The sequence below is a fragment of the Stegastes partitus genome, unplaced genomic scaffold, assembly GCF_000690725.1.
Source record: "Stegastes partitus isolate 25-593 unplaced genomic scaffold, Stegastes_partitus-1.0.2 Scaffold503, whole genome shotgun sequence".
Taxonomy (NCBI): domain Eukaryota; kingdom Metazoa; phylum Chordata; class Actinopteri; family Pomacentridae; genus Stegastes; species Stegastes partitus.
Window position 1 is genome coordinate 369,929 of NW_007578234.1, and position 26,026 is coordinate 395,954.

The 26,026-nt window shown below is 44.7% G+C and overlaps 1 protein-coding gene across 1 annotated transcript; it reads left to right on the forward strand.

The window, feature by feature from the left end:
* Positions 1–767: 767 nt before the first annotated feature.
* On the forward strand, positions 768–25,584 carry atp6v1h (ATPase H+ transporting V1 subunit H). The gene is made up of 14 exons (XM_008287504.1): positions 768–834; positions 1,767–1,920; positions 2,849–2,948; positions 3,983–4,072; positions 4,783–4,896; positions 6,011–6,115; positions 6,978–7,031; positions 8,026–8,123; positions 10,125–10,317; positions 13,059–13,237; positions 13,627–13,752; positions 15,392–15,493; positions 17,849–17,962; positions 25,205–25,584. Exons 2-14 carry the CDS (start codon positions 1,817–1,819, stop codon positions 25,272–25,274), a joined length of 1,449 nt encoding a protein of 482 aa, XP_008285726.1. The 5' UTR covers positions 768–834; positions 1,767–1,816; the 3' UTR covers positions 25,275–25,584.
* Positions 25,585–26,026: the final 442 nt, after the last annotated feature.

Here is a 26,026-nt window from a genome sequence, read left to right on the forward strand (position 1 = left end):
CAAAATGTGTTTGTTTACAAAAGTTAGACTATTAAAGCAAAAAGCCACCTGTCATTCTGATGGTACATAGCTGATCAAAACCTTTTAGATGTCATTTTATTGTCTCTAAAGTCTGATCTGTCAAATCAAGCATATGAATTCAGAGAGTTTTCAGTTTGAAAGTCTCACAGCTGTAGATGTGCAGCAGCAGGATGCTTCCTCGTCACTACAAACACAGCGTTAATCGATAAAGGGGCAAAACACGACAACAGGTCGCCTCCTAGCAGTGAAAACACATTTTATTTTATCGTACGTTGCTGCAGTTTGAGAAGTTATCACTGGGTTGTGGACAGAATTGTGAATACTGTTAGTTATTTATTTATAATGTCGTGTCATGGGGCTTTACTGGTGAACGCTTTTCCTCAACAGCAGCTGCATCTGTGCTCCTAGATTACTGAAATGTTTGATCGCCTGAATGACAATCAAATCAAATCAATTTAAACTTCTGAGACGCTCTGTGAGGTGTCATCACATCTCTGCAAGTCACAGCAATACAACAAGTCACTGTCATGTTAATGCTGAACATGGCTCAGCTTTGGTTTTACTGTCTGACTGACGTGTTTTGCTGCTTTGCGTTGGAAATACGATCACAGCAGTTCTTATGTAGCTTGCATGTAGTTAAAAACCTCGTTAGCAGCCTAAAAGTTTACTGTGCACTGTGGAAATCCCCTATTTCTATTACTTCAGAATAAAAGCCGGCCGGGCTGCGGTGCACGTGACCGCCTGACCGTCACATGACAGCCGTGACGTCGTGTTGTAGTCCGTCAGCTGGTCGCTCAGCGCTGCAGCAGCTAGGTGAGTGAATCGGCTGGTATTTTACTCTGCTCTTCGTTGTCATGTAGATTATAGTTCGACAAACATACATGTCATGTCACCGGGACGTCCTACTGGCTGCCGCCTGTGTAGCATTTACCGTTTTGACAGAAGACGCGTCGAGGCTACATCAGCGCAGCTAGGCTCGGTTAGCATCAGCTTATTTGTGCTGCTAGCTAGCCCTCAGCTAACTGTCGCTGTTAGCTGTATAAATTCTAACTTTCATATTTATGAGTTATACATAGCTACAGTGTGAGCCCAGTTTAATGTCATGGGCTGTGCGCTGCAGTGTTTTATCACAGTTCTTGGGAAGAATCACAACCAGCTGTCGTGACATTGGGATAAGCTAGTTGTCTAGCATGACCTGCTGCTTCAGCTGCTTGTTAGCTTGTTAGCTAGCTTTAAACCAGAGTTTAACCACTAGGATGACTTGAGGCTGATATATAAGCACACATTTTTTCTGCATTAATGGCCAACTATTTGACCTCAAAGTCCCTGCATGACAGCTTCCTTCTTGGCCTGCCAGCTCAGTGACAGCTGTCCAACCCAGTGGCAGCATCCTTACTGTTACTGTACATCAACTATTGAGTCATTAGCCAACTGTTTTAATACGTAATTATTAGTCGTAGTTGCTTCCTTAATTAGAAAATGTTGTGTGTTCTTTATTCCTCTGTGGCAGTAAACTGATTATCTGTGGTTGTGGACAAAAGAAGGACATGTGAGGACATCCTTCTGGGCTTTGGTCACCATTTTCTGACTTTTCTTAGATCTAATAACTGATCAAGTGATTAAAAAAGTAATTGACTGATTGAAGACAATCACTTTAGTTTGTCCACGATCAGAACAACCTCCATCCTGTGATCTTTCCTCTGATCTTGAGTCACTGTGCTGAAGCTGATTCTGTTTTCATCCAGGTGGCGTTGGATTTTAATTCAGGCATATACTGTAGGAGATATATTCCAGGATGGATATTCGTGGGGCGGTGGACGCTGCGGTACCCACCAACATCATCGCTGCCAAGGCAGCTGAGGTTCGGGCCAATCAGGTCAACTGGCAGTCGTATCTCCAGTAAGTTCACAGCAGGACATCGTGGTGCTGTCCGATCCAATGCAGTACCACAGCTCTGACATAAATCGTGCTTTTATGAGGGTCGGCTTTTGTTCGACGCTGTCTAGAAGACGATATTTCTGTTCAGGTTTCCTACTGAGGGGCTGATGTGGGTCTCTGTTTCTAGTATTTAATCCACCCCAGCTACATACATTCCAAGAGTAGAAGAGCAGAAGTGGACTTCTCAGGAAGTGTCATGATACCGAGGGGTGTCATCGCTCTGTTTGGTAGAGTAAAGCTGCATATTGTACTAAATGTTTATTAATTTTAATTAACATCATGTTAAAGTCAGCATGTTAATAATCAGCTCTCACTTCATCCATCTTTCTGAACACATTGGTGGAAACCTGCCGACTGAATTCGTGTGCTGATCTAAAAGCAGCTCTGCTCCACTTCCTGGACTCTGATTCACTGTCTCGGGTGATACTTCCTCTTTTTAACCAGTTAGTTTCAATACAGCAGCTCTGATTTATGACTCACGGTCTCATTCCTGAAAAAAACCTCATCTGATGATTTATTTCTGGTTATAATAAGTATGGACGTACTAAAAGCATGTTTTTACTTTTACCCTCGTAGACGGCTGTGTGCGGTGTTTTGACTGGAACATGCGACATATCGAGGGTTCTTGCTGTTGTTGTTCAAGCGGTCCTGCACAATTTGCAGCAGTGTGCTTGTGAAAAAGCAAAGTACATTGGTACAGCTGCCCAGTGTGTTTACGCTGTATGGCCCGCTTCGACTGGAATGTTCTGGATTCCTTGGAAATAAGAAATAGAAACGATCTTTTTATTTTAACCAGCCTGATATTGTCCCCGTTCAAGTTTGAGTGTCTCTCATTTGTTGTTGGTAGCAGTGCTCTGTAACCACGGTGTCTTGGTTTGTTGTCTTGTAGGAGTCAGATGATCTCAACAGAGGACTGTGAGTTCATCAAGAAGTTCGAGGTGGCCAACTCTGAGGACAAACAGGTCATCCTGACCAATGAAGGACATCAGGTACCCAGTCCTTTTGCACTGTCACCGTCATTCAGTGTTTGCTGTAGCATTTGCAGCCACTGACATGTCTTGGCAGCCTCTCAGATAGATCATGGCTCTGCAGCAAAACAACTCAGGTTTCCCCCTTAATTACCTTTTATTAACAGAGCTGGTGACTAAATGTACAAATGGACCAACGCGTGGTCGGGTTATCTGTCATGTAACCACTGAAAGCAGTGTGTTGCTTTAGAGTTGCCTCAGTTCCTCCTTATAAGACATAAGTCCTATTCTTATGGGACTAAGAATACGTCATTAACTCGTGGTTTAGAAGTGACCCCTCCATCTAAGTGTCTTGTGTGGCGCATTCACACTGGATACGTGTGTGTTGTACTTGTATTTGCTGACCTTATTCACAAATATTAACAGACTGCAGCATAATAACTGTTGACAGCAACATGTTCCTTACTGCAGAGCCTCTTATTTGTAATTGCAGCCTCCATAATTCTGCACAGAAAAAGAAGCAGAGGTGGAGAGAATACAACAAAAAACCCAAATCACCGAGAAGCCGATCAGCATGTGAATTATATTACAGGAAGTCTGTGTTTTCCAAATATGGTCACTTATTAGCAGTGCGCTCTTTACTTTACAGATTACAAACTGTACAGAGCAGATCTGCATCAGATCACAGAAGACCTCCACAGTTATTAGAAATTACTTGATTTAATACCAGCATTGTAGGAGGAGGGCTTCAGACAACTTGCAGTATCCTGGCTTTTCAAACAGCTTTAATCTGGACTTCCTGGTTTGTATTTGGTGTTCTGCGTGTGCCCAGTACCAACATGCCGTCCTCAAGGTAGCGTCTTGTTTTACCTGCAGCGCTGTTGTCACTCTGAAATTTCCCCTGAAGCTGTGACATGGCTGCTCTTTGTGAAATGAATCCCCGTAAACCAAACCACGGACCCGAGCTCGTGTCTGGACGGCGGAATGACAACAAAGGTCGCTTGTTCAGTTCTGTGGAGAGATTCACGTGTGCTGTGTTTCTGATTCCTGCTCAGTGTGCAAAGACCTTCCTCAACCTGATGGCCCACATCTCCAAGGAGCAGACGGTCCAGTACATCCTGACGCTGATTGATGACACTCTGCAGGTACACAGACAGAACCAAGGCCGAGACAAATGGGACACACACATATATATATATATAGAGAGAGATATTTTAGAAGGCAGTAACAACATTTTCAGAAAGCTTGAGCGGTCTAAAGATCACATTGTTCAACCTCACAAAGAAAGAGTTTTTGTTTAGGTTTTATTTGCGCTCAGAACTTTGGCCGACGTCACTGGGTTTAGTGAAAACGCAAAAATTGCAGTTTTCCATGTCGACAGTCGGCCATGCTAATTCTTTCAGCCGCTGATGGTACTTCCAGAAAACACACGGCACAGTTTAAACCAGTCAAACTGATGAATATGCAGCTAAATTCAGAAGTAATACCCTCAGCTGGATCCCCCTTCTTCCAAAACACTTCTGATACGTAACGTCTAATTTGCTGTCAGCGGTACTTTATCCGTTCAGTATAACTTGAGAGCTGTGCTGATGTTTAAACCACAAAAGGGTTCATTGAGTAAAAGTCTACCAGAAGAAAAGCGTTTGTGGTTGTTAGCTGGTGACACATTAAGGACTGGTTGCACCTTTAATCCAGGTGGCGTCAGACTTTGTCATGACAGTTATCAATATTGTTATTAATAGACCTATTTGTGAATTGCTGCCGTGTTAACATTTTGTACGTTAGGATTATGTTCAAAGTGTCAAAGTTTACAATCCAAGAGCTCATCCGAGGTTGTGTTTCCACCGTCGCTCAGGAGAACCATCAGAGGGTGAGCATCTTCTTCGACTACGCCAAGAAGACAAAAAACACCGCCTGGTCCTACTTCCTTCCGATGCTGAATCGTCAGGACCTCTTTACCGTCCACATGGTGAGTTGGCAGATGTTTCAGTGTTTGGAAGACCTTTAAAATCCGAGCTCTGCCTGCAGCGTTAGCCACGTCGTCGTTCTTCAGGTCAGACGTGTGCACGCTGAGCAAAGGAATTAGTCTCCTCCTAAAACATTGTTTTATCAGACGGCCTGACTGAGTTGTCATGAGTTTTACTTTTATTTGACATCTTTTAAAATTGAACCTGCATTAGCTTTTCTAGACTAAACAGTTTATCTTCTTCTTTAGCTGCTGCTGATTTTGTCACTTGTCGGTTTTAGTTTGTTTCTCTCGTGAAGCTCTTTGTAATGTGGAGTTAGAAAAGTGCTCTTTGAATAAGTATGATTATCATAAGTAGGAAAACATCTGTAGTTTAATTCCTAAAACCGAAGCATGATTCTGACTCCATCCACGCTCTGTTTCTCATCGGCATCAGTAATTCCTCACAAAGCAACCTTCTCTCTTTAAAAACAAGTCATGAATGTCCCTGCCGCCCATTTCAAGTAAAAAATGGCCCCCTAATGACGAACTGAGTACTGTGATAGGGCACATGCAGCTTTATTGAGTGCACCGACCAGATGGCATCCAGCAGGTGGGCATAATGTGACCCCAAGTCTGTGACACAGCACTTAGCTCAATCCAGCTATCATGCTGAGTCGTGCTTTTAAATTATCGCCTCGACGTCTCAGCACATCCTCTCCTGACGAGGAGGAAACTGAAGAGCTGAATTTATTCCTGTTTCACTCCGAGCTGAAACTGTTTATGCGATATGAGATGTGGCTTCTGTGGTGTTTGTATGAGGAGGGGTTTCTGGGAAAGGACTCGGCCTTCTTCCTGCTTCTCTGTTATATGTTTGTGCCCTTGTCCTAAAGTCCAAATTAAAACTGCAGCAGTGCATCGTGGATCTGATCAGATAGAGAGTGCTGCAGATGAAACAGAGATGTAGCTCTTTATCTTTGTCTCAAACAAAGCTTTAAGGACAGAACACAGTTAGCAAACAAAGTGGTTCACTTCTAATATTGCTGTGCACGTATTTTACCTGAAATCTAGATTCTGTGTGATTTTCGTTGCTACCTGTTTACCAAAACAAGTAATAAATATAAATGTTTTGCTTTAGGCGGCGAGGATCATCGCTAAGCTGGCCGCCTGGGGCCGTGACCTGATGGAGGGCAGCGACCTGAACTACTACTTCAACTGGATCAAGAGCCAGCTCAGCTCACAGGTACGGAAACGGGAAGTCGTGATGCTTAAGGGGGCTTTTAAAATGATCTCAACAAGGACGTTGGGTTTGGTGTTTTACTTCTGAGGCTACAGGAGTGCGGTTGCCAGCAGCCATGTATGGTGTGGTGGTCAGAATGCGGGCAGCTGAAGAGAGCTGTCGAGGTTCGCTAAGATCACAACATGGATTCTTGTCGTGTGGGATTTCTGCACGATCGTAATCACATCTGGGGAGGATGAAGAAAACTTGTTGTGTCATCCTTTGGGAGCTTTAATATAAATGCTGTGGTGTTACATCCATATTAAGCATTGATAGGAACTGTTCACTCTGTCCTTTATCCTAAATGTGGTGAACTGTTAATTTCACAGATTCTGGCACATCATCCTCTTCAGACACTGGATCCTTCTATATGGAGTTTAATTTATTCTCTGTGTCAGGAGAGTGTAATCGAGCAAAAGTCATCTCTAGCTTCTACAACTTTGCCTAAATTCACATAATGTGTTTATTGACATTAGGTTTAGGGAGGCTTGTCAGATGTTGGCAGCTGTGAAGGGAGTGGGATGATAGAACAGCTCTGATCTAGTCTCACACCCGCCGGTCAGCCTCAGATCAGGTTCAGCTCTTCCAAAAGCATGTTTAGCTTCTTCATTGTAAACACTCACTGAAACATGTTCGTAAGCTGCTTCTTTAAAATGCCATTTGATGTTCACTTCTCTCCTCTCAACAGCCGGGCAACAAACCCGTGAGCATCTGCATCACCTGAACTGTCACTTGTGATCAGGCTCACACACTGCCGCTGTAGCTCAGCCTGAAGCGATGGATTCTGAACAATTGTGTTGCTGTTTCTTTGTGTATCTCTCATTAGAATCTACATGGTACAGGTCCAGAAACAGGAGCAGGAACTATTTCCCCCAGTGAAGTGAGTATGAGTGAAGCGCGTCTGTAGTCGCTCTGGCACTTCCAGAAACAAACAGAACCAAAGGCAGGGTTTGTGCAAGCTGGCGTCTGGCAGCTGTCACCGGACTTTCACATCTTCTCTTTCCAACCCTTTTCTCTCCCATCCTGTTCTTTGCACTGCAGTGTTTCATTGGTAGCTCCCGAGTGTTGGAGACATGAGTCCGTTGACATGGACAGTCTCAGACGGAGGCCTCCGTCCAGATAGCATGGTGTTTGCTGCCACTGGTTGATTTCAAAGTGACGATTGCATGCAGTGAGCCAATTCTCCTTAATGCTCAGAGCGCATGACGAACGGCTTCTCCTGAACATTAGAATAATGAGGGGAAAATTGAAATAGCGTTTGCACAGCAGCAGCAGCAGCATCCAACCATTTTATTTCCTTTAATTTGTCGAGCACAGTGTAACTATTCTGAGAAGTGTGCTTTAAGATATATATTTATATATATATACATGTAAGCCACCTAATAACTTACCATCATGTTTTTCCTCTGCATTTCCACCCAGGTAACCTCCACTCTTCTGTCTTCACTGCTGCCTGTTTCTCTTGCTGGACTTCTCTGCTTCTATTCAGCCTTTTCTAAATAACAGATTAATGTGATCTATTTCCTCCTCCTCTCAGCTTCTTCCACTCTAAACTCAATTTCCATTATTCTGCTCAGGTGCAATGGGACACCTTTCCCTGCTGTCGCTCTGTATTGTCCTATTAGTCTGTGGTTTAGCATGTGTCGATGGGTACATTTGATGCATACGATAGACTGCATGTGCGATGCGTATGATGGGTGACGGCACTGCAAGGTTTGGACTTGTCTACCTCCGTGTGCTATCTGCTTGTCAACTAATCCATGTTTCAGAGCTGCACTAAATGTACTTCCTAACGTTCTTTGTTTGCTCTCCTGATTGCACAGCTACACGGCGCGCTCCCGTTTGAGTAAATGTTTGCCGCCGTCTTTTTGCAGAGCTCTCAGTACGTCCAGTGCGTGGCTGGCTGCCTTCAGTTGATGCTGAGGGTCAATGAATACCGGTTCGCCTGGGTGGAGGCCGATGGAGTCAACTGGTGAGTGAGGATTTGCAGCTGCAATTTAGAAAAAAGGATTCAAATGTGATGTTCATGAAATAGCAGAACTGGGGGAATAAAAGCATCGATTAAGGTGAGGGTAAAGAGATCAGTCTTTCAGTATGAATGCAGTCCGTTTTGATTTGCTGTACAGTGTTTTCTGGCTTTTGTCAAAATGAGAATCCAGCGATGTAAAACGATAAGTGTGGGGATGCTGGTTCAGTGACAGGAACACATGTACTGCAGCTCCCCCTCGTACGGCCAAAACGGCTCCGACCCGTCGGGCCGTGGACACGAGACCTGTGCTGCTCTCCTGCGGTGGCGCCAGGATGTTGACAGCGGATTCTTTAAATCCTGCGGGATGCGGGTCGGGTCCTCCGTGGATCGTGCTTGTTTCAGTGCCTTCTCACGGATGCAGGATTGGACTGGGGTTTGGAGACCAGCTCAAGCCCTCGGGCTCCTCGCCGTGTTGCCTGAGCCATCCTGAGGAGTTTTGGCTCGTGGCAGAGAGCCTTGTCCTGCTGTTGGAGGCTGCTCTGTGCGTGCACAGGACCGGGACCGGCATTAATGTCGTAGTCCATCAGTCTATTTCATCCTGCCTTGGTTTTATCGCCCTCTTCTAAAATAACAAGGCTGCATTTTTGTTATTTGCATCGTGTGAGATTGTAGCTGATATTGTGAACGAGGTTTTCGACCTCTGGGACAAAACCCAGAAGTTGTTTGTTTTCTGTGCGGTAAACATGTGATCAGCTTCTTACCAGCTGCAGTCATAATTAGCTGAGTACAGAAAGAAAGTACAGCAGTGGTTAAAACAACAGCACAATAAAAGTACACGTATTAATGGCAACAGTTCTGATCATAGTTTAGACCAAAATCATCAACACCGAGAGAAAGAAACTGTTGAGTCCATGACAGATTACATTTTGTCTGCAAAAAGCTAAGAGCTGAACAATAAAGCAGTCGAGTAAAGACCATGTGGAGCCGCGATGGAGGAGAAAGCTCTGCCCCGGAGGAAGCAGTTTAACCCGCCGTGTTGACCCAGGCTTTGTGTGGCTTTGACTGGACATGTGCACCTTTCATGTTGTGACACATCAGTCTGTAAACGGCTGAAAAGCTCAAGATTCTGTCGCTGCTGATGTGAAATGCCCTTCTTAGACTTTACCTGATCGTTTCATACCGTATGCTCACTCACAGTGTGTTCTGGAGCCTCATTTCTAAAAGCAGAAGGGAGTTAAAGCTAGCCATACCCTTTTCTTAATATACCACTGAAAACCAGCAGAACTGCTTAATTTGTGTCTGATAATTATTCCACATCTGTGCGATAGACATCTGTGCACTTAGCTGCTCTTTCTGCAATGACTCGCTGCCTGGTCATTAGCACCGCGCTCTGCGTTCGGGCAACTTATCCAAAGACTGAACATTTCATTCTGAGCCATCATCAGAGATAATGGAGGAGCAGCATGTCGGTGAACAGCTGTGAAAGCTCCTCTGGTAGGGAACAGGTAGCCGTTAGAAACGTGGGTCCTCTTCCCAGTGCTTTGTGCTTTGTTTGTTTGTTTGAGCTTGAATTTACTTACAGTGCTTAACAAATTGATTAGGCCACCTGTCTCATTTGTTATATAATATATATTTATATGTATTTATAGACCATCCAGCATGATGAAGGGCTTTAACTCCACACAGCTCTCCACGTTTGACTGTTTTAAACAGGAATGAGGAATTTCTAACTGAATCCACCTTTTTATACCCAAACCTGAGCAGCTCACTGGCTTCTCTGTTTTGGTAGAACAGTAAAGGAGAAAAATCCTGGATAACAATAGTAATTCTATTTTAGCATTAAAAACATCATTTATGTTGAAGAGCTTCTACATGCTGGTGTATGAACCATTACAGAGACATAAGAGATGATTAATTTAGGGCAGCTGTGGCATAAACCTGACACTGGCTGTTGGTCTAATACATGTGTTAAGCTCTGTGTGTGTGTATATTTTCTTGTTTCAGCATCACGGCGGTGCTGAGCAACAAGTGTGGCTTCCAGCTCCAGTACCAGATGATCTTCTGCGTATGGCTTCTGGCCTTCAGTCCTCAGCTCTGTGAACAGTTGAGACGCAACAACGTAGTGCCGGCCCTGTCCGACATCCTGCAGGAGTCTGTCAAGGAGAAGGTCACTCGAATTATTCTGGCCGCCTTCAGGGTCAGTGGAAAATTTCTCGTTGGTTTCATGTCTCTCTGCGTCGCTGCGTTTGATTTCAAGACGTTTGAGCTCACCCACTGAGCTGTTGTTTGTGGTCTTTTGTCCTCTGTTTTTGGCAAAGCGTAGGTTTATCGATACGTAAAGAGGCTATAATTAACACTTTAAAAGCGACAGTGTGTAGGAGGCTTATTGAGCCAACAGCCAGAGTTTGCTGTGACTTTCTTAGAACTTTATGGATCACCATGGCAACTGGTGCTGCCCAGCTAACCTGCTCTGGAGGGCGTTCTGTTAAATCTAAGAAGCTCCACCCTTTATTCTTCTCTTCCTGATGATTATCCCTCTGAGCAATGCAGATTCTGGAGTGAATACAGGATATATGCGGACTGAAAACAGATTCACTTTGTGATGCAGTGATACATGTCGACATGAGATACGTGGTTTATGCTTGTTTCTGATCCGCTGCCGGCCCGTTTTACTTTACTGATAGAACACAGGTCAGAAAATGTACTGGTTTGTTGGTATTTATCACAGAGACAATATTCAGTCAGTAGCTTGAATTTCATTTTGATTTGTGACCAGAACCTTCATTATGGCGCCGCGTCACACCTGAGTTCTGTCAGTGTTTGAAGTTTAACGTTTCAGAGCTCTGATGTGCAGCTGCCATGTAAGAAACAAGCAGCGAGTGGTGACAACAACAGAATAACTGACTCTAATATTCTAATTGCAGTCTCCATAGCGTGCACCATTAATGGAAAAGGCCCCGTTTAGCTAAGGTGCATTTTTAACCTCGGTTCAGCAATGCAAGTCCAGAACAGCTCAGAAATGCACAAAACATCTCTGTGATACCTTCCAGGTCTTCACAAGAGTGTAGAAGTCATTACAGTCATTTTACATCCTCTGATGTAACAGGAAGCACTTGTTCACTCAACAATCATGCCATACATTGCTACCCAGAGAATGAGTGTCAAGTCAACAAGTCATCTTCTTGAGGACGTGTGGATCTTTCGGTGACAGGCTTCGGTGCCGGGCTGGCTTCGTCCAACCCGGCAACACCAGACGGCATCAGCTGACCTCGCTCGGAGGACAATGGTGCGATGAGTGCCATTGATTACATGACTGAAACATGAGCGAGCTGATTTCCAAACCCGGTTTCTTGTGCCTCTCTCAGCCCGTTTCCAGCACTATTTCATTGCTGTCATGGTGACCTGAAGCCGTGTACTACGTCCGTGACGGACTGCTGTACCTTTGCAGTGTCCTTTTTCTCTGAAAGAAATTCATTCAAGACCAATTTTTTGGGGACATGCTGTCCTGTGTTAGGTTGTGTTCATGTTCCTGGTTTTAATTTCCCTCAGAGCTCCTTCGTCACATCTCTGTGAGCTGCCACATCAAGCCTGTGTGAATGCAGCCATGAAAGAATGGGCTCTGTCTATTAATTGGTCCGACAAGTCTGCAGCTCACTTCGTCTGCTTTATTACGGCTAATTAAATGCGATGGCATGCAGCGAAGGGAGACCCTGAAACCTCTTGACGTTGGACAGGTTTTCCCGAGAGGCGTCCAGCTTCCCTCACAGTGCTTGTGTTTGGAGTAAGGATGGTTAGAAAACATTGTTCCTCAGTGGTTCTGTTGAGGCCCAAGGGCTCCCGCTGGTGTGTCACTGCAGATTTGGGGGAAGCTGGGATTATTACACGTTGTCGAAATTCTCTTTTCACGAAATACTTTTACAAAAATATGCCACATCAATTCTGCATGCTGCCGTTTTCCCAAATGTCCTAATTATGCAAATGACTGTGCTCGCCACATGGGACTCGCTGAGTGACTGGAATTATCCGGACCATCTGGAAGTCCTTGAGCACGTTCTCAAAGGCAGTGCTGTCGTGTTAGCGATGGGTTCGTCCTGACCCGACTCTGGTACTGAAAGTTACATTTCTGCTCAATCAAAAATCTTCTCTGCCTGTTTGGCCTCTGTGACGTGTTGTGAAAGCGTTGCAGGTCGTCGTCTTGGTCGTAGGATCCGTCAGGTGTTGAGCTCTCTGAGGTGGCTTTAAGGGGCCTTTGGAATATGAAAGGTTTTGGTGTAACTCAGCCGAACTGTTGAAGCCAGTTTTCTTTGAGTCATAATGAATTTTGCCACCAAAACTTTTATCTCCACTGTAGCCTGAGACTGTGTTTCTGGAGCTTTGCTTCGAGGTTTTGCCTCAAGAGGAGCTTCTGCAAGAAAGAAGTTTAAATTTTTAATCGTTTTTAATATCAGAAGTGGATAATATTTGAAGCGTTATATTAGATTTTTTAGATGATATGTTGTGTCCCAAAGCACCTGTGAATAAAATAACCAGACAGCGGTTTTTAGCAGTACCTGACAAAGTAATCACATAAAGTCGTATTATTGATAAGTAACGCCGTAGAGCAGCCCTGCTTATTGATCTCTGTGTCGCCTCAGTGGACTGAAACAGAGTCAACACAGTATGAATAATATATCGCACTGTTTCTTATTTTCAGTCAACAAAACACCAATGCTCAGTCAAAAACACAACCCCAAAGATATTTAATATATGCATAACAAAAACATCTTCACGACCAGCTGTCTGACTTTATTGGCCTGAATCATTCTGTTCTACACTTTCTGTTGCTTAAGGGGATTTTTTCATTCACTCATCTGATCATGCATTCATATCGTATTCTTTCACAAATATCTAGCTTCACATGCAGCATCTCTTTCTAACGCTGTTGTGCTTCTTTTGCAGAATCTTCTTGAGAAGTCGGCAGAGAGGGAGACTCGCCAGGAGTACGCCTTGGCCATGATTCAGTGCAAGGTGCTGAAGCAGCTCGAGAACCTTGAGCAGCAGAAGTACGACGATGAGGACATCACTGAGGACATTAAGTTCCTGCTGGAGAGGCTGGGAGAGAGTGTGCAGGATCTCAGGTACCCACGGAGCTCCGTTTCTCTCTGTACATGTACAACAGGCGTTGGCCGGCGGTTCACTCAACCAGTCATTCTGTGATCGCGCTGCAGAGTGCAGATGTTGTAGAGGATGGAATCATCTGCAATTAGAAATGAATGCCTCGTATGTTTAAGGACGTTTTAGTGCTGTACATTATTCTGGTCCATCTGTAGGAACAGGCTGTGAAATGTGAATATGTGACGCCTCTGTTTGTTCTCTGTGCTACAGATGTGTTCCCCTGCACCTCTCAAATCACTGCTTTCACATCACATGGGTTCACAGAAAGAGGCTTTTTTTTGCTGCTGTGGGTAAAAAAGACAGTTGTTTGTCTGTCTTATTTGTGTTGTGTCTGCGTGTTTTTAACCCACAGCTCGTTTGACGAGTACAGCTCCGAGCTGAAGTCCGGTCGCCTGGAATGGAGTCCTGTGCACAAGTCAGAGAAGTTCTGGCGCGAGAACGCCGTCCGCCTGAATGAGAAGAACTACGAGCTCCTCAAGTAAGAAAACACATAAAGACTAATGATTTATCGTCAGCGAGACCCTTCAGTCAGAGCAAAAGAACAGTGCTGCTACTGGATGAGCCAAATGTGCAGACAGTAATATAGCCACGAGAGGAAACAGAGTTAAATCATTCATTGTAGAAGGTTTTTTAAGTTGTTTTCTCTAATTTGCATCCAAACTGAGGCTTTGGGAGGTTTGATAGAGTCTCAAACTGATCATTTCTTTTTTGCTGGCAGAAAAATCTTTGCATGTGAAAGTTTGAAACCTTGGCTCAGGTCACAATAGGTTGTTTTCTGGACGTGTTTCTGTGCTGGAGAGTAAAGAGAATGTTCTGTTGTTGTTCTGCTTTCAGTGCTTTTGTGTCTTTCACCTGAAGCTCTGTGATTAAGAGTTTGGTTTCACTCCTGTGTTCCCATTCGTACTCGGAGTATCATCTGTTTTTTTTTCCTGTTTGTTGACCACTTCCAGCTGAATCAGAGTGAAACTGAACCTTTTTACACTAAACACTGCTTTTAGGGTGAATCCTAGCAGATGGAGTTTTCAAGCTGCAGCGGTTGTGCTAAGCTCCAGATTTAAAATGGATCCGACGTCTGTAGTAGTTGTAAATATTGTAGAGAGGAGTGACACAAACAGAAACACAGTGAGCTGAACAGAGCTGCGTCTCTCCATCGAGGTACTTCACCTCGCTGTGCTGGAAAAATACTTGACTTGACTGTCCGCCTGTTCTGTGAGACGCACTCGGCAGCGTCGTGTCTGACGGGTTTGTGTGTTGGTTTCCGATGTGAGGACTTGGATCCGTGGAGATAAAACAGCAGTTTGTTCTTTGTCATTCTGGTCACACACAGTGTTGACATTGAGTGTAGATCTGGATCTGCCCATCTCATTGTCTCACCATCACTGTCCTCTCTCTGTAATCAGCTCAGGCATCATCTCAGCCTAAATTAACCTCTTTTTTATTTTATTATTTGTTACTCTCATTTCCCCAAATCTCGCTGTGAAGGTTTTTAGAGTGCACCTCATGTCTTGTGTTCTTTAGCATTTAGACGTTACAGTTTGGGGTCACGAACATAAATCTCAGCCAGCTTGACCCGTACTCGTACTGTTTCGGGACAGTTTTGACCCGTTTTGACATTTGACAGCCATAAAAGTGCTCTGAACATCTTTTAGCCTGAACTTTGGTGACATTTCCTAAAGTGAGCCTGAACAAACAAAAATCCCAAACAGGTTGTTTACACTGAGGCTGTTTCAGGTCCAGTTTGACTCATTAAGATTTAGATCAAGAAAAATGATGCTTTAGGGAATCATGAAACTGTGCAGGCCGTGTTTATTCTTTATTTACATTTGTTAATGTGACATCGGCTGTTTGGACATGCTAAATAGATCTGTAGTTTAAAATCAGGTGTAGACACTATGAGGGAGTTCTTAACCAGTTTATAAGGGTTATGGGCATTTCTACTTCCTGTTTCAGTGAAAATAATCTCCACTGATCTTTTTTTTTTTAAAGCTTTCTCAGAAAAGTGTTTGCCTCCAAGCATCAGAGAAATATATGATTCAGATCAGACAGATGAAGTTCTGATGAAATCTTTTGCAGACACACCTCCCCGTTTGAATGCGTCTCCTTTTGTCTGCCAACAGGATTTTGACGAGGCTGCTGGAAGTGTCCGACGATCCTCAGGTCATAGCCGTGGCGGCTCACGACATCGGGGAGTACGTACGACACTACCCGCGTGGTAAACGGTGAGGCCTCGTCTTTGAAATCCAATTCACATCAAACCGAAGGCGTTTTAAAGGGCGTTTTATTACCGAAACAATCGTTGGATGAGTATTTTAGCACCGTCTTTGAAATACTCTCCACGCGTGTCACGTGATCGTTGACATACGGAGCATGCAGCTGTAAACAGGAAGCATGAAGCAGAAGAGGAGGACGACATATTTTAGGTCAGCAGCTCCTAAAATCTGTCATCGATGATTATCCTCTGCTCGTCCAGTTTTTGTTTGCTTCTGGACCACATAGAGACAACTGAAACCCAATCAGATGGCGAACGTGGTCGCCATAGTTTCCAGCAGTCTCCCTGCCTGACCAAGACTAAACACAACCCAGAGCTGTTAGACTACAGCAGCATTTCTAAAAGTCTGGTCAGAAAGATCAGAGGGCTGTGAACGGAGGGAAAGTCATGCGTTTGAAAATATAAACTTCTCAGTGTGTAACCACAGGGTCCAAAGTCAGGGTGCAACGAGCAATCAGCATTTTAAAAATCAATAAAGTTGATTAGTTGCCAACTATTGCTGACCAGTTGGGGAATGTAATCGCATGTGTTTGTGCACTGTCTGGAGGAAAGTGTGTGACTGTCTGATGTGGTTCTAGGAAAACTGTAGCAGCTCGTGTTTGGACATTCAGACCAAGTTCAATCTCGACATCTCAACAACAATAACCGTAGCTTCTGCCAGTGATGGCTCTGTCTTGTTTTTCACTTTGAACAACACGTTGAACATCTTCACAGCATAACACAATGAAGCTGTCAGAGACTGCAGAGTAGCAACAGTCCACATAAAGGCATGTACGAGAAAAGTACACAACCAGCATCTTTACTGTCGTCACAAAGACGATCAGCAAACACAGGAAGACCGTTTGCAATAGGACACGTTAAAGAAAAAAGATTGTATTCAACATTACAAAAGCAACTTCATGTGAAACTGCATCTTAGAAGAGCGTTTTCCATTCCAGCGACAGTTGAGACGACAGCTCCTCTAGTCACCTGGGATGCAGAAGTACGAGGAGTCCCTCACATTTTGATTTCATTGGCACCCCAGAGTCTTGCTCGACTCGTTAGCACAACCCTAAAAGAACTTCAAGATGCATTAAAAGGTGAAATTTACTAACTGCACAATTCATTGTTGATTGCTCGTTGCAACCCTGGAGAGAAGACATTTTGCTAAACAGCAATGCACTCTGCCACCTCAAGTAACCACGTCTACCTATGCATGTAACTGGGAACGCTCACCTGGAATAAGTATGATTAATAATTATAATAGGATGGCACTGCTGTCCATGAGGAGACACAGAGAAAGCTGGACGCCTCATATCCGAGCATCGATTGTTCATTAAAGACGTAGATAAGTTTACTCTGTGTGCGATGTTGGTGGTGGTTACACTTCATGGGAAACGCAGCACACTGAAAGCATTTGAAAAGCCCAGATGTCCACATGGTGCTGCTCAGTGCACGACAGCATGTGTGGATCGGTAGCATCGATTCAATCCAAGCTGATTTGCTCTGTGACACATTGTGGTTGAAGAGCGACACGAGGTCTGCACCAGTTTGCACCCGTTTTCATTTTTGTAGAAAAAAAAAAAAACTGCCATCAGAATTATTTGAAAGATGAATTTAATAGACTTCCTCTCTCATTCAGTAAACAGCATGTTATTCATATACGGGCGAATGATGTGGACATTAGGGCTGAAACGATTCCTCGGGTATTTCAGTTGCTGATCTGCCTCCAGGCTTCGTTTAAGTCGCTGTACTCGAGGATGTCGGCCCGTGTTCTGCTCAGACGGTTACTCCTGGTGCAGCTCACTTCTGCTTCTGATGCTGCAACGTGCACGATGAAGACGGAGACAGACGGAGATGAAAAACTATCAGCGGCAGGGAGAGCAAATTAACCCGCTGAGAAAACCACGTGTTACTATTAAATTATGATAAAGTAGCTTAATGACGTTTTTATATTTTTTAACCGATTACTCGATTAGAATAACTAGTTAGTTAAAGTGATGGATAGGTGCAGCCCTGATTGATCACTGTCATCTTGTTGTTTAGTTTCCCTGATGTTAGTTTTTCTTCTAAACTGTGTGACTTCCAGAGCAGTCATGGCAGTTTTTACCACTTGTCTCCCACATAAGTCTTTATTGGCATTAGTAGAGGATCAGTTAGCAGAGTCTCCCTGTGTCTCCTCTGGTTGGACGTCATCGTGCAGGTCTGTTCTGGATCAGATGACCTGCTGCGTCAGTGAATGGCCTAAAGCGTGAGGATAATTTGTGTTTTTTTGTTTGAAAAAAAAGGCCGTCTGTCATTGTGTCTTGTACTCCTCCCGTGTCAGGGTGATCGAGCAGCTGGGTGGAAAACAGCTGGTGATGAATCACATGCACCACGAAGACCAGCTCGTCCGGTACAACGCCCTGCTGGCTGTGCAGAAGCTGATGGTCCACAACTGGTAAGAACACCTTCACAGCTCTGTTGTGGTTTGGATGTGAACCGTTCACATGGACGAGCCCTGAGAATCTCCACTGAGCCAGGCGGCCATGGCACCAGCGACATGGATAGAAATGATCCAGCCCTCGTACACGTTTTTCGTTTGGTTAGGTTTATTAGACATCCAGGTGGGTTGAAGGTGAACGGACAGGTGCAGCAAAGGATCATCACAGACATGTCAGTCAGTGCCTCCACATCCGCTGAAATAGCGTGAGGGACCTCGGATGCTTCAAGGTCTGCAAGGTCCAAACATAAACTTCACCTGGTCATGTGAGGATAAAGGGCTGGTGAGCGTGTTGAGCTTTTGAGGCCGTTATGATTCGTGCCATCGTTCACTAATGAAGGCAGCTTTGCTCACCAACGCCTACACTTATGATCTGATCGTATCACAACTGGTCTGGATGCCCGGCGTGGTCCTCTGGGAAAACCATTAATCAACTTACACAAACGTCATCAGGAAGCTCGAAGCCTTCACCGCTCCTACACCGAAAATCTAATCTCCGGTGAAGCGTTTAGCTTTTGAAATTGAAAACATTTTCCTATTCATAGATTTGACACCAGAGAAGAGGAAGATGGCAGAAATAATTAAATGAGAGTGGAAAAAGATATTAGACATGAAATGAGAGTTTTCATCAGTTTTAAATTATGTCAGGAGGGGATCTGTGGAGATTCTGCCTTTGTGGGGTTAAAATGTTGTGTCTGTGAAGATTCTCAGTCCTCCAGGTCATGGTTGTTCTCGTAGTTGAGTTCCTTGAAGACGTTCCACCTTCATCCAGGAGGCTTCATCAGCTCTGACTGACTAGTTGGGAGTTCCACATCCTGATATCCTGAAGGAGACGTTAACACTGAGTTTGGGTTTCAATTGGAGGTTTGTAGCTCCTCCCCCTCGTTATGCGAGTCGTTAGTGCTCCCTCTGACACAGTGGGGTTCGTTAGGGTCTCTGTGGCTCGGTGTGGATGTGGGTTCATCTTCCTGGGGAGAGATCTTAGGACTGAACTGTGAACAGGTGAGAGGTGATGCCTCAGACCTTCACCTCTGCTGGTCTTTCCAGTTCGACGGTTTCTTTCACTCCTCTCTCAAACCGTCCTTGGCCAACATCTGTACGTTATTATCATCATTGTTATGGCAACGTGAGGATGGAGCACCACAGAACATGGAGATCTCATTTCACAAACTTTCCCCACCTGTAATTTATGTTGCCGACGGAGTATTTTTAAAAAAATCTCTTTTATCTTTTTTTCTGCATTTCACGCTTACAGAATATCTTAAAATTCTCTTATTCGTGCCATGATTGCTTTCTGGTTCAGAAGACTGTTGTCGACACCGTGGTGTTGAGGTAAATGTCAGCTGAGAAGCTAAAGATAATGTGTGCGATAGTTTAGCTCAGGTGCACACGTCTGTCCATCGGGGAGCTCTGCCGGCTTTATCTTCAGCAGTCAAATGCATCAGATTCTCTTTAATTCTCCATCATCTGACCGCTTCCTTTTAGCTTCTCTTCTTCCACACACTCATCTTGCCCATCAGCCTTCTTCTTTCTACCTAATTGCTCGGGGAAAAAAACCCATCAGAACGAGCAACAAGTGGAAATGTGCTTGTTTTGCCGCCGCTATCTAAAACACTCGTGGGTGGAGGTATTGTGTTGGTGCTGATTGTGTGTCACAATGCAGCGCGGCTTTAACGTCTAAGATGTGCTGAACTATGCGGCCGCTGCAGCGCCGACAGGAATTCATTTATTCACAGCAGCAGCACAAAAGATTTTCAGTCTTGTTTTTGGTAACCGAGAAGAAAGAAAAGCTTCCGGAGAAAGCAGTGTGTATATATGTGTGTGTGTGTTTCCCACTGGGAGGTAAATCTATTTTCCATCTGTAGCAACATCTCACAGACACATCGTGGAGGAGAGAGGACACATGGGGGGTCACTTCCATGACTTTCTAGGAGGTGTATATAAAGAATGCATGTGGACAAGCTGCATACAAATCTCTCTCTCTGCAAGAAACAGACCATTGTTTTGCTTTTGTAGGCAAAGTGTAATGAAACGGACAACAGGGAAGCATCTCGGTCGGGTTTGTGTGTTAGAAGCCGGCCGCTTTTCTACTCGTGTTTTTTACTTATGCGAGGGGGGGATTATATCTCAAGGTTGTTTCGTTGAATCATCTGCTGCCTCCACTCGCTGGCTTCATGAAGACAGAAACATGTGAATGCTTCTGTTGAGTGAGCACATTTCTGAGCTTTTTTTCTTTCTTTCTCAATGCTGAGCTCTCTTTCACCCACAAAGTGAAGAGGTTTTCAAAGCGCCTCGCCTCAGTCGCTGTCACCTTGAGTGGGTTTGTTGTTTCCGTGAGAGGACGTTCCTGCCCGCACGCGTGACGCCCCTGCTGTCATGGCAACGGCATAGGTGGATGTGTGCGAGGTGGTGTCGCTTTTCAAGCCCTTTAGTCTGCGTTTCTTAACACATTTCCGGATCTCTGAGAAGTTATAAAAGAATATGATGCTTCCCAATCAGGATGTTTAAACTCCTCCGCTGCTGACGGGCTCTGCTGCTTCTGGAGGTTTCTCAGTATTTACACTGAAGCAAAGGCTTCTGTCAGACGTTACTGGACCGTAATTCATACAGTAGCTTCACTTTTATGACCAGCAAACATCCAGATCTACACTCAAGTCCATAGTTTACTCTCTACAAACTCATCTCTGTGTATCAGCGGTACACATGTGGATTTTTTCCATTAAAATCATCTTTTCCTGCCCTAAAGCGGACCAGCTATAACTCTACACCGTTGCTTCCTCTGCAACGTGAATCCCCAGCTCGAGCACACCAGCTCACCCTCGACTGTGAAGCCGCTCTGCACTACACAGCAGCGAGTTGTCGTGTTGGAATAATTCAGTCGTACGTGTTCAGACTGGAAACTGATTCTACTGGAGGTTAAAGGTAAAAAAAAAAAGCAGATTTCCACCAGAGGGGGTTTTAAACAGCCCGAGGCAGCGAGCGAAGGAAATGAAGGAACATGTCGGCCGACCTTGGTTAGACATTCAAGGCATCGAATATTCCTCCTTTGAGCCCAGGCTGGAAAATGCAACTGATTTCCAGGACAGTTTGCCAGAAATAAAAAAGCATGAAGCTCGTTGCACTTGATGAGAATTTATAAACCAAAGATAGAAAACCTGGAAGTCTTCACACTGATGGAATCAGTGATGACTGAATAATTGTCACTGCATCCAAGGTGGTCGTTTTACCGTCTAAGAATCTGTTGGAACTTTCTAGGAACCATCTTTGTCGTCTGAAACTCACATCTCACATTTTTTTTAGCCGAAGTTCCAACATTTTCAGCATTTTCCGACCAATGGAAATGTACAATAAATCTCTCCTGAGGTGGAAGTTGAGCAGCTTTCAGACGTCCATGTGTCCTGAAGCGTACGTCCTGGAGCCTCCACATGTTCAGGAGAAGTTCAGAAGTTTCTGGTGAACGGAGAGAAAGCAGCTGAAGAACTCTCAAATTCAGGATTTGTTAAAAAAAATGAAAATAAAGTGGATTTTTTTTTTTTTAAATGAGGAAAAATGTATCTGTAGTACATAAGATCTGTTTTATTGTGAGAATAACACCTGAGTGACATCATTAATGCTTAGAAAGCTTCCATATGTTGGTAGAAATGGGAGTTATGGCCAATCAGAGGTGACACGGGTAAAAAAAAAAAAAAAAGTAGTTAATTCCCAGACAGCCAGATGGACGTCTTGAATCCTGGGTAGGCTAATGGAGTTTAGGACAGTAAGAGATGGAAGGATCATCTGGTGGTGTTTCAACATCCTTCCACGATGTCTTCATGTTAAACTCATTCTGCTCCTGGCCCTTCATATGCATCCATTCGTTGTTGGAGTATGAACAAGATCCATCCATCATCTCTACACCTTAATCCTCACTAGGGTCATGGGGGGCGGAGCCTATCCCAGCTGACTCAGGGTGAAGGCAGGTTCACCTGGACAGGTAACCAGTCTATCACAGGGCTACACTTAGAGACAGACAACCAAGCACACTCACATTCACACCTACGGACAATTTACAATCACCAATTAACCTCAGCATGTTTCTGGACTGTGGGAGGAAGCCGGAGAACCCGGAGAGAACCCACGCTGCACGGGGAGAACATGGAGACTCCACGCAGAAAGATCCCGGGTGTCCTCACCGGGACGCCAACCACCGACCTTCTAGCTGTGAGGCAACGGTGCTAACCACTGACCCACCTGCAGCCCATGAACAAGATGACTCACTAAAAAATCGTTACACTCACAGTAATTACTTTATTCATCAACGTGATCAACGTGTGTGTGGGTCATGACACATGAAGACTCCAGGACGTGAACTTCAGGAGATGTGGACGTCTGAAAGCAGCATCTCGTTTCATTTCCAACTCGTGAGAGATTAACTGAAAATTTCCATCGGATGAAAAATGATGAAAATGTTGGATTTTCAGCTAAAAAATGTCCGATGTGAGTTTCAGCGTGATTAGGTTCTTTATGTCTCCTCTGATCTTAGGGATAAGGTTTCTGTTTTTGTCAGGTGAGTGTTGTTTGGATAGGAGCTGTTGAAGTGACAGTGGAAACACATCAAGGTAAAAAATCCTCATCGTCTGGGAAAAAAAAACAACCTTATACCTAATGTCAGTGTCAGATCATTCCTGAAAAGTTTCAACAGATTCTGAGGTGGTCGAGCATCCACCTTCACTGAGTTTAAACGGAACGGCGCTGCCAGCAGACCATGAAGGGTGTTCATTCAAAACATCCTCACAGTACGCACAGCAAACTCTGCTTCAGGTTGTCTTTTCACACGGCGTCGTTCCTGATCGGGCCTCTGATTTAAGTGCGGCTCATCGTAGCGCCGCTGATCTTCTGGGAGGGATTTTGCCGTGTAGGTATCAGCTCATGTAGCAGAGATGTGAAGCAGAAAGGCTTTTGCTGCAGAGCCCCTCGTAGCTCGTCGTCCCTGTTGTTGCCTTTGTGAACACTGGCAGCACACCTGAGTGCTGTCTACCCGACAAACTACATCACAGAGTTAAAAATAACAGACACAGAGGATGATGCTTCAGACAGACGTGCTGCAGAATCTTCACTGGAAACTTTTTTTAACGAATTGAGTGTTAATTAGTGAAATTTCCCAGAACAGGCGCAGACCTTTCCCAGACGCAGCCTGTTCATTAAGGTGGGGTTGGTATTTAACCACGACATTTAAGTGCAGGCGTGGAGGCTTTACATGTAAAGAAGAGGCATGAAAACGGACAGAGAGCTGCTGTGGGAGCTCACTGCTGCTCGTCAGGATGTTAAAGGAAAATGCCATAATGTGAGAGCATGAGTAGGAAATGGTTTCATAAGAGCCCTGCTGCTCTGTATAGATGCATATACACTGACGCTCTCCCACCAAAGCATTTGCTGGCCTTTTCCATTTTTAGGTTTCTGAGAGGTATTTTATTTTCCCGGTACCAGGAAGGTGAGTGCCGTGATGGCACATCTGAAAATGTTACTGCCAAGTAAAAAACCTGAAGGGAACGCTGACCTTTCAGAGTAATGTCGCTATATTTCAGCGCCGCGTCATGTCTGGGTCGGCGTAACTGGCAGAAGCCTGGAATGAGAGGTCCTGTCAAAGCCCGGTTTCATCATGAAGGATAACAAAGGCTCGTTCAGCCCAGCCAGCTTGAAACAGGAATACATTTAATCAGAGGAGTAGTTGGACGTTATGAAACACCTTTTAGTACCTCTAAAGCTCACTAACCACACATCATATGCATTTTACTTCATCTAAAAAAAGACAGAGTGCAGCGACTCGTCTGACCCGGAGCTGAATCAGTGCAACAATTAGCTGATTAGTCACCTGGCGGGAAATTCATTTAGAAGTATTTTGGTAATCAATGAATCATTTCCATCATGTTTTTGTAAACAGTTAGAAAATACCAAACCTTCCCTGATGCCAGCTTCTTGGGGAAATTCAGCGAGACGAATTCCCACCTGGCGGTATGAAGCAGCATGAAGGACATCAGTGAGATGTTCACCACCAGAACCGCATCAGTGCTTCTCCTCGTCTGTCTGCTCTACTGCAGTGATGACAGTAAACATGTTCCCTCATTTGTCTCTTCGAGACCAGTGCTGGAGAGTGTCGTCTAACCTGTTGGTCCAATCAGCTTGAAATCTGGTGACTGTGAAATCATGAGCATATGACTGGTTTTCATCCAACCAATCAGCGACTTCTCGTGGGTGTACGTCATCAGGGAAGATGTTCCGTTATTGGATAAACGTGATCAGTCAGAGCAACTGTATATTGATCTGCAGTGATCTTTGTCATCTGTGGGGACGAATGGAGCCGAACCAAGTGGGCAAAATGCACAACCAAGACCCCCAGAGTCTGTTCAGGGTTTTCCTCCAGCGTGGTCCCCATGTGTATGTCTTTGACTCTTTGGGGGAATAAAACAAGGAAGATGTGGAATAACATGGCAGGCTTCATTCACTCTGTCCTCCAGTTTTATGAAGTTGGTTCACAAAGACTTTAGTTAAAGATGAAATTTACTGTCATGACTTGGACCAGAACAAGACCAAACCCGGATTACCACCCGCAGGGTTTCATATGTCACAAGACTAAGGAACCAATCAACCGGAGCTGTCTGTACCTTTGGTCTTCTTCTGGTCTGGTTCGAGCATGTTTGGCTGAATTGCTCCGATATTAGAAACCTGTAGAGGGTCGAGTAGACCGACAGCGTTCAGGCAGTCGTAGGTGAGCTGGTGTGCTCGAGCTGCTGTGAGCGGGAGGAGAGGAATTTCATAGGTCTGCACGTTCTGCAGGAAGCATCAGCGTAGAGGCACATGTGAGAAAGGCTAAAGCAGAAAATAAAAAACAAAGCTTAACATGGAAGTTTAAAACAAAGAGGAGTTTAAGCAGTTTTGTACATAATTAAAATAGCAGTCTAGCACATGGACCAGTAAGCTTTCATGGTGGATGGGTTTTATTGCCTGTCACCGTTTAACTCCTGTTTTTAGCCTCTAAGCTAAGCTAAGCTAAGCTAAGCTAAGCTAGGCTAGGCTAACTATTTCCTGGCTGTAGGTCGTGTCGGTCATACACACACGAGACATTTGATTTTCTCACCCAGTTCTCGCCAAGAAAACAACCGAGTATGTTTCTGTTTCATGTGGAAGCCCTTGTTGATGTGAAGGTTGTGTTTGTCGTTACAGGGAGTACCTGGGCAGACAGCTGCAGTCCAGCGACCAGCAGCAGGCTCCGGCGGTGGCGGCCCGGAGCTGAACCCGTCCCATCACGAGTGTCGGTGTGTCGTCGTGTGGATGAGTGTGAACTGTGCGTACCTTTTATGAATCAGACCTTCACTTTGTGTAATGACTTGAAACACCAACGGCGTGGTTTCCCTCCTCCACCCTCACCCCAAACCACCCCCGATGTGACTTGATTTGACTGTCGTGCTTCGTGTCGTAGCTTCTCGGCTCAGTGATGTGCGCTGATTAAAGTTTGTGTCTGTGATAATGTACAAAACTGCAACTATTTAAGTCCTACCTGTGAAACATTGTGTGCATCCCAATAAAGATGCTTATCGACGGTGTTCCTGTGTGCCGTGGAGTTTGTGGGTCGATGAGGCTACGAACGCTGACTAACAAAGAGATTCACTGAGATGAACTCGGTGATAAGATTACTGGGTTTTCTTATCAGAATGTACTCGATTGGCTCCCGAGTAGTGAAGGCAGCACGTGTTGAGACCGAGGTAATGCGGTTTTCTTCTCTGCAGAGTCTGTACAACATGGCTCGTGGAAAGTTAATCAAGAAATGATTTCTGGAGTAACTCCAGTTCTCCGCTGCATGAGGTGGAAACAGGAGGAATGCTGCTGCTTCTGTTGTGTCTCATGGCTCAACTCCCAACCTGCAGAAACATGCAGACAGCAAAGTCAAATAAAAAATGGACAGCGGAGCAAACTTCATGCGTTGTTCTGATTGGATTATTCCTCCACCGAGGTGCACAGCTGCTGTCTGTCTGTCAGCAACGTTAC

Bases quoted from the DNA above. Each gene is read 5' to 3' on its own strand.
- atp6v1h (XM_008287504.1), top strand. From the start codon at position 1,817: ATGGATATTCGTGGGGCGGTGGACGCTGCGGTACCCACCAACATCATC. The intron at 1,921-2,848 runs GTAAGTTCACAG...GTTGTCTTGTAG, and splicing joins AACTGGCAGTCGTATCTCCA to GAGTCAGATGATCTCAACAG. The intron at 8,124-10,124 runs GTGAGTGAGGAT...TTCTTGTTTCAG, and splicing joins GAGGCCGATGGAGTCAACTG to CATCACGGCGGTGCTGAGCA.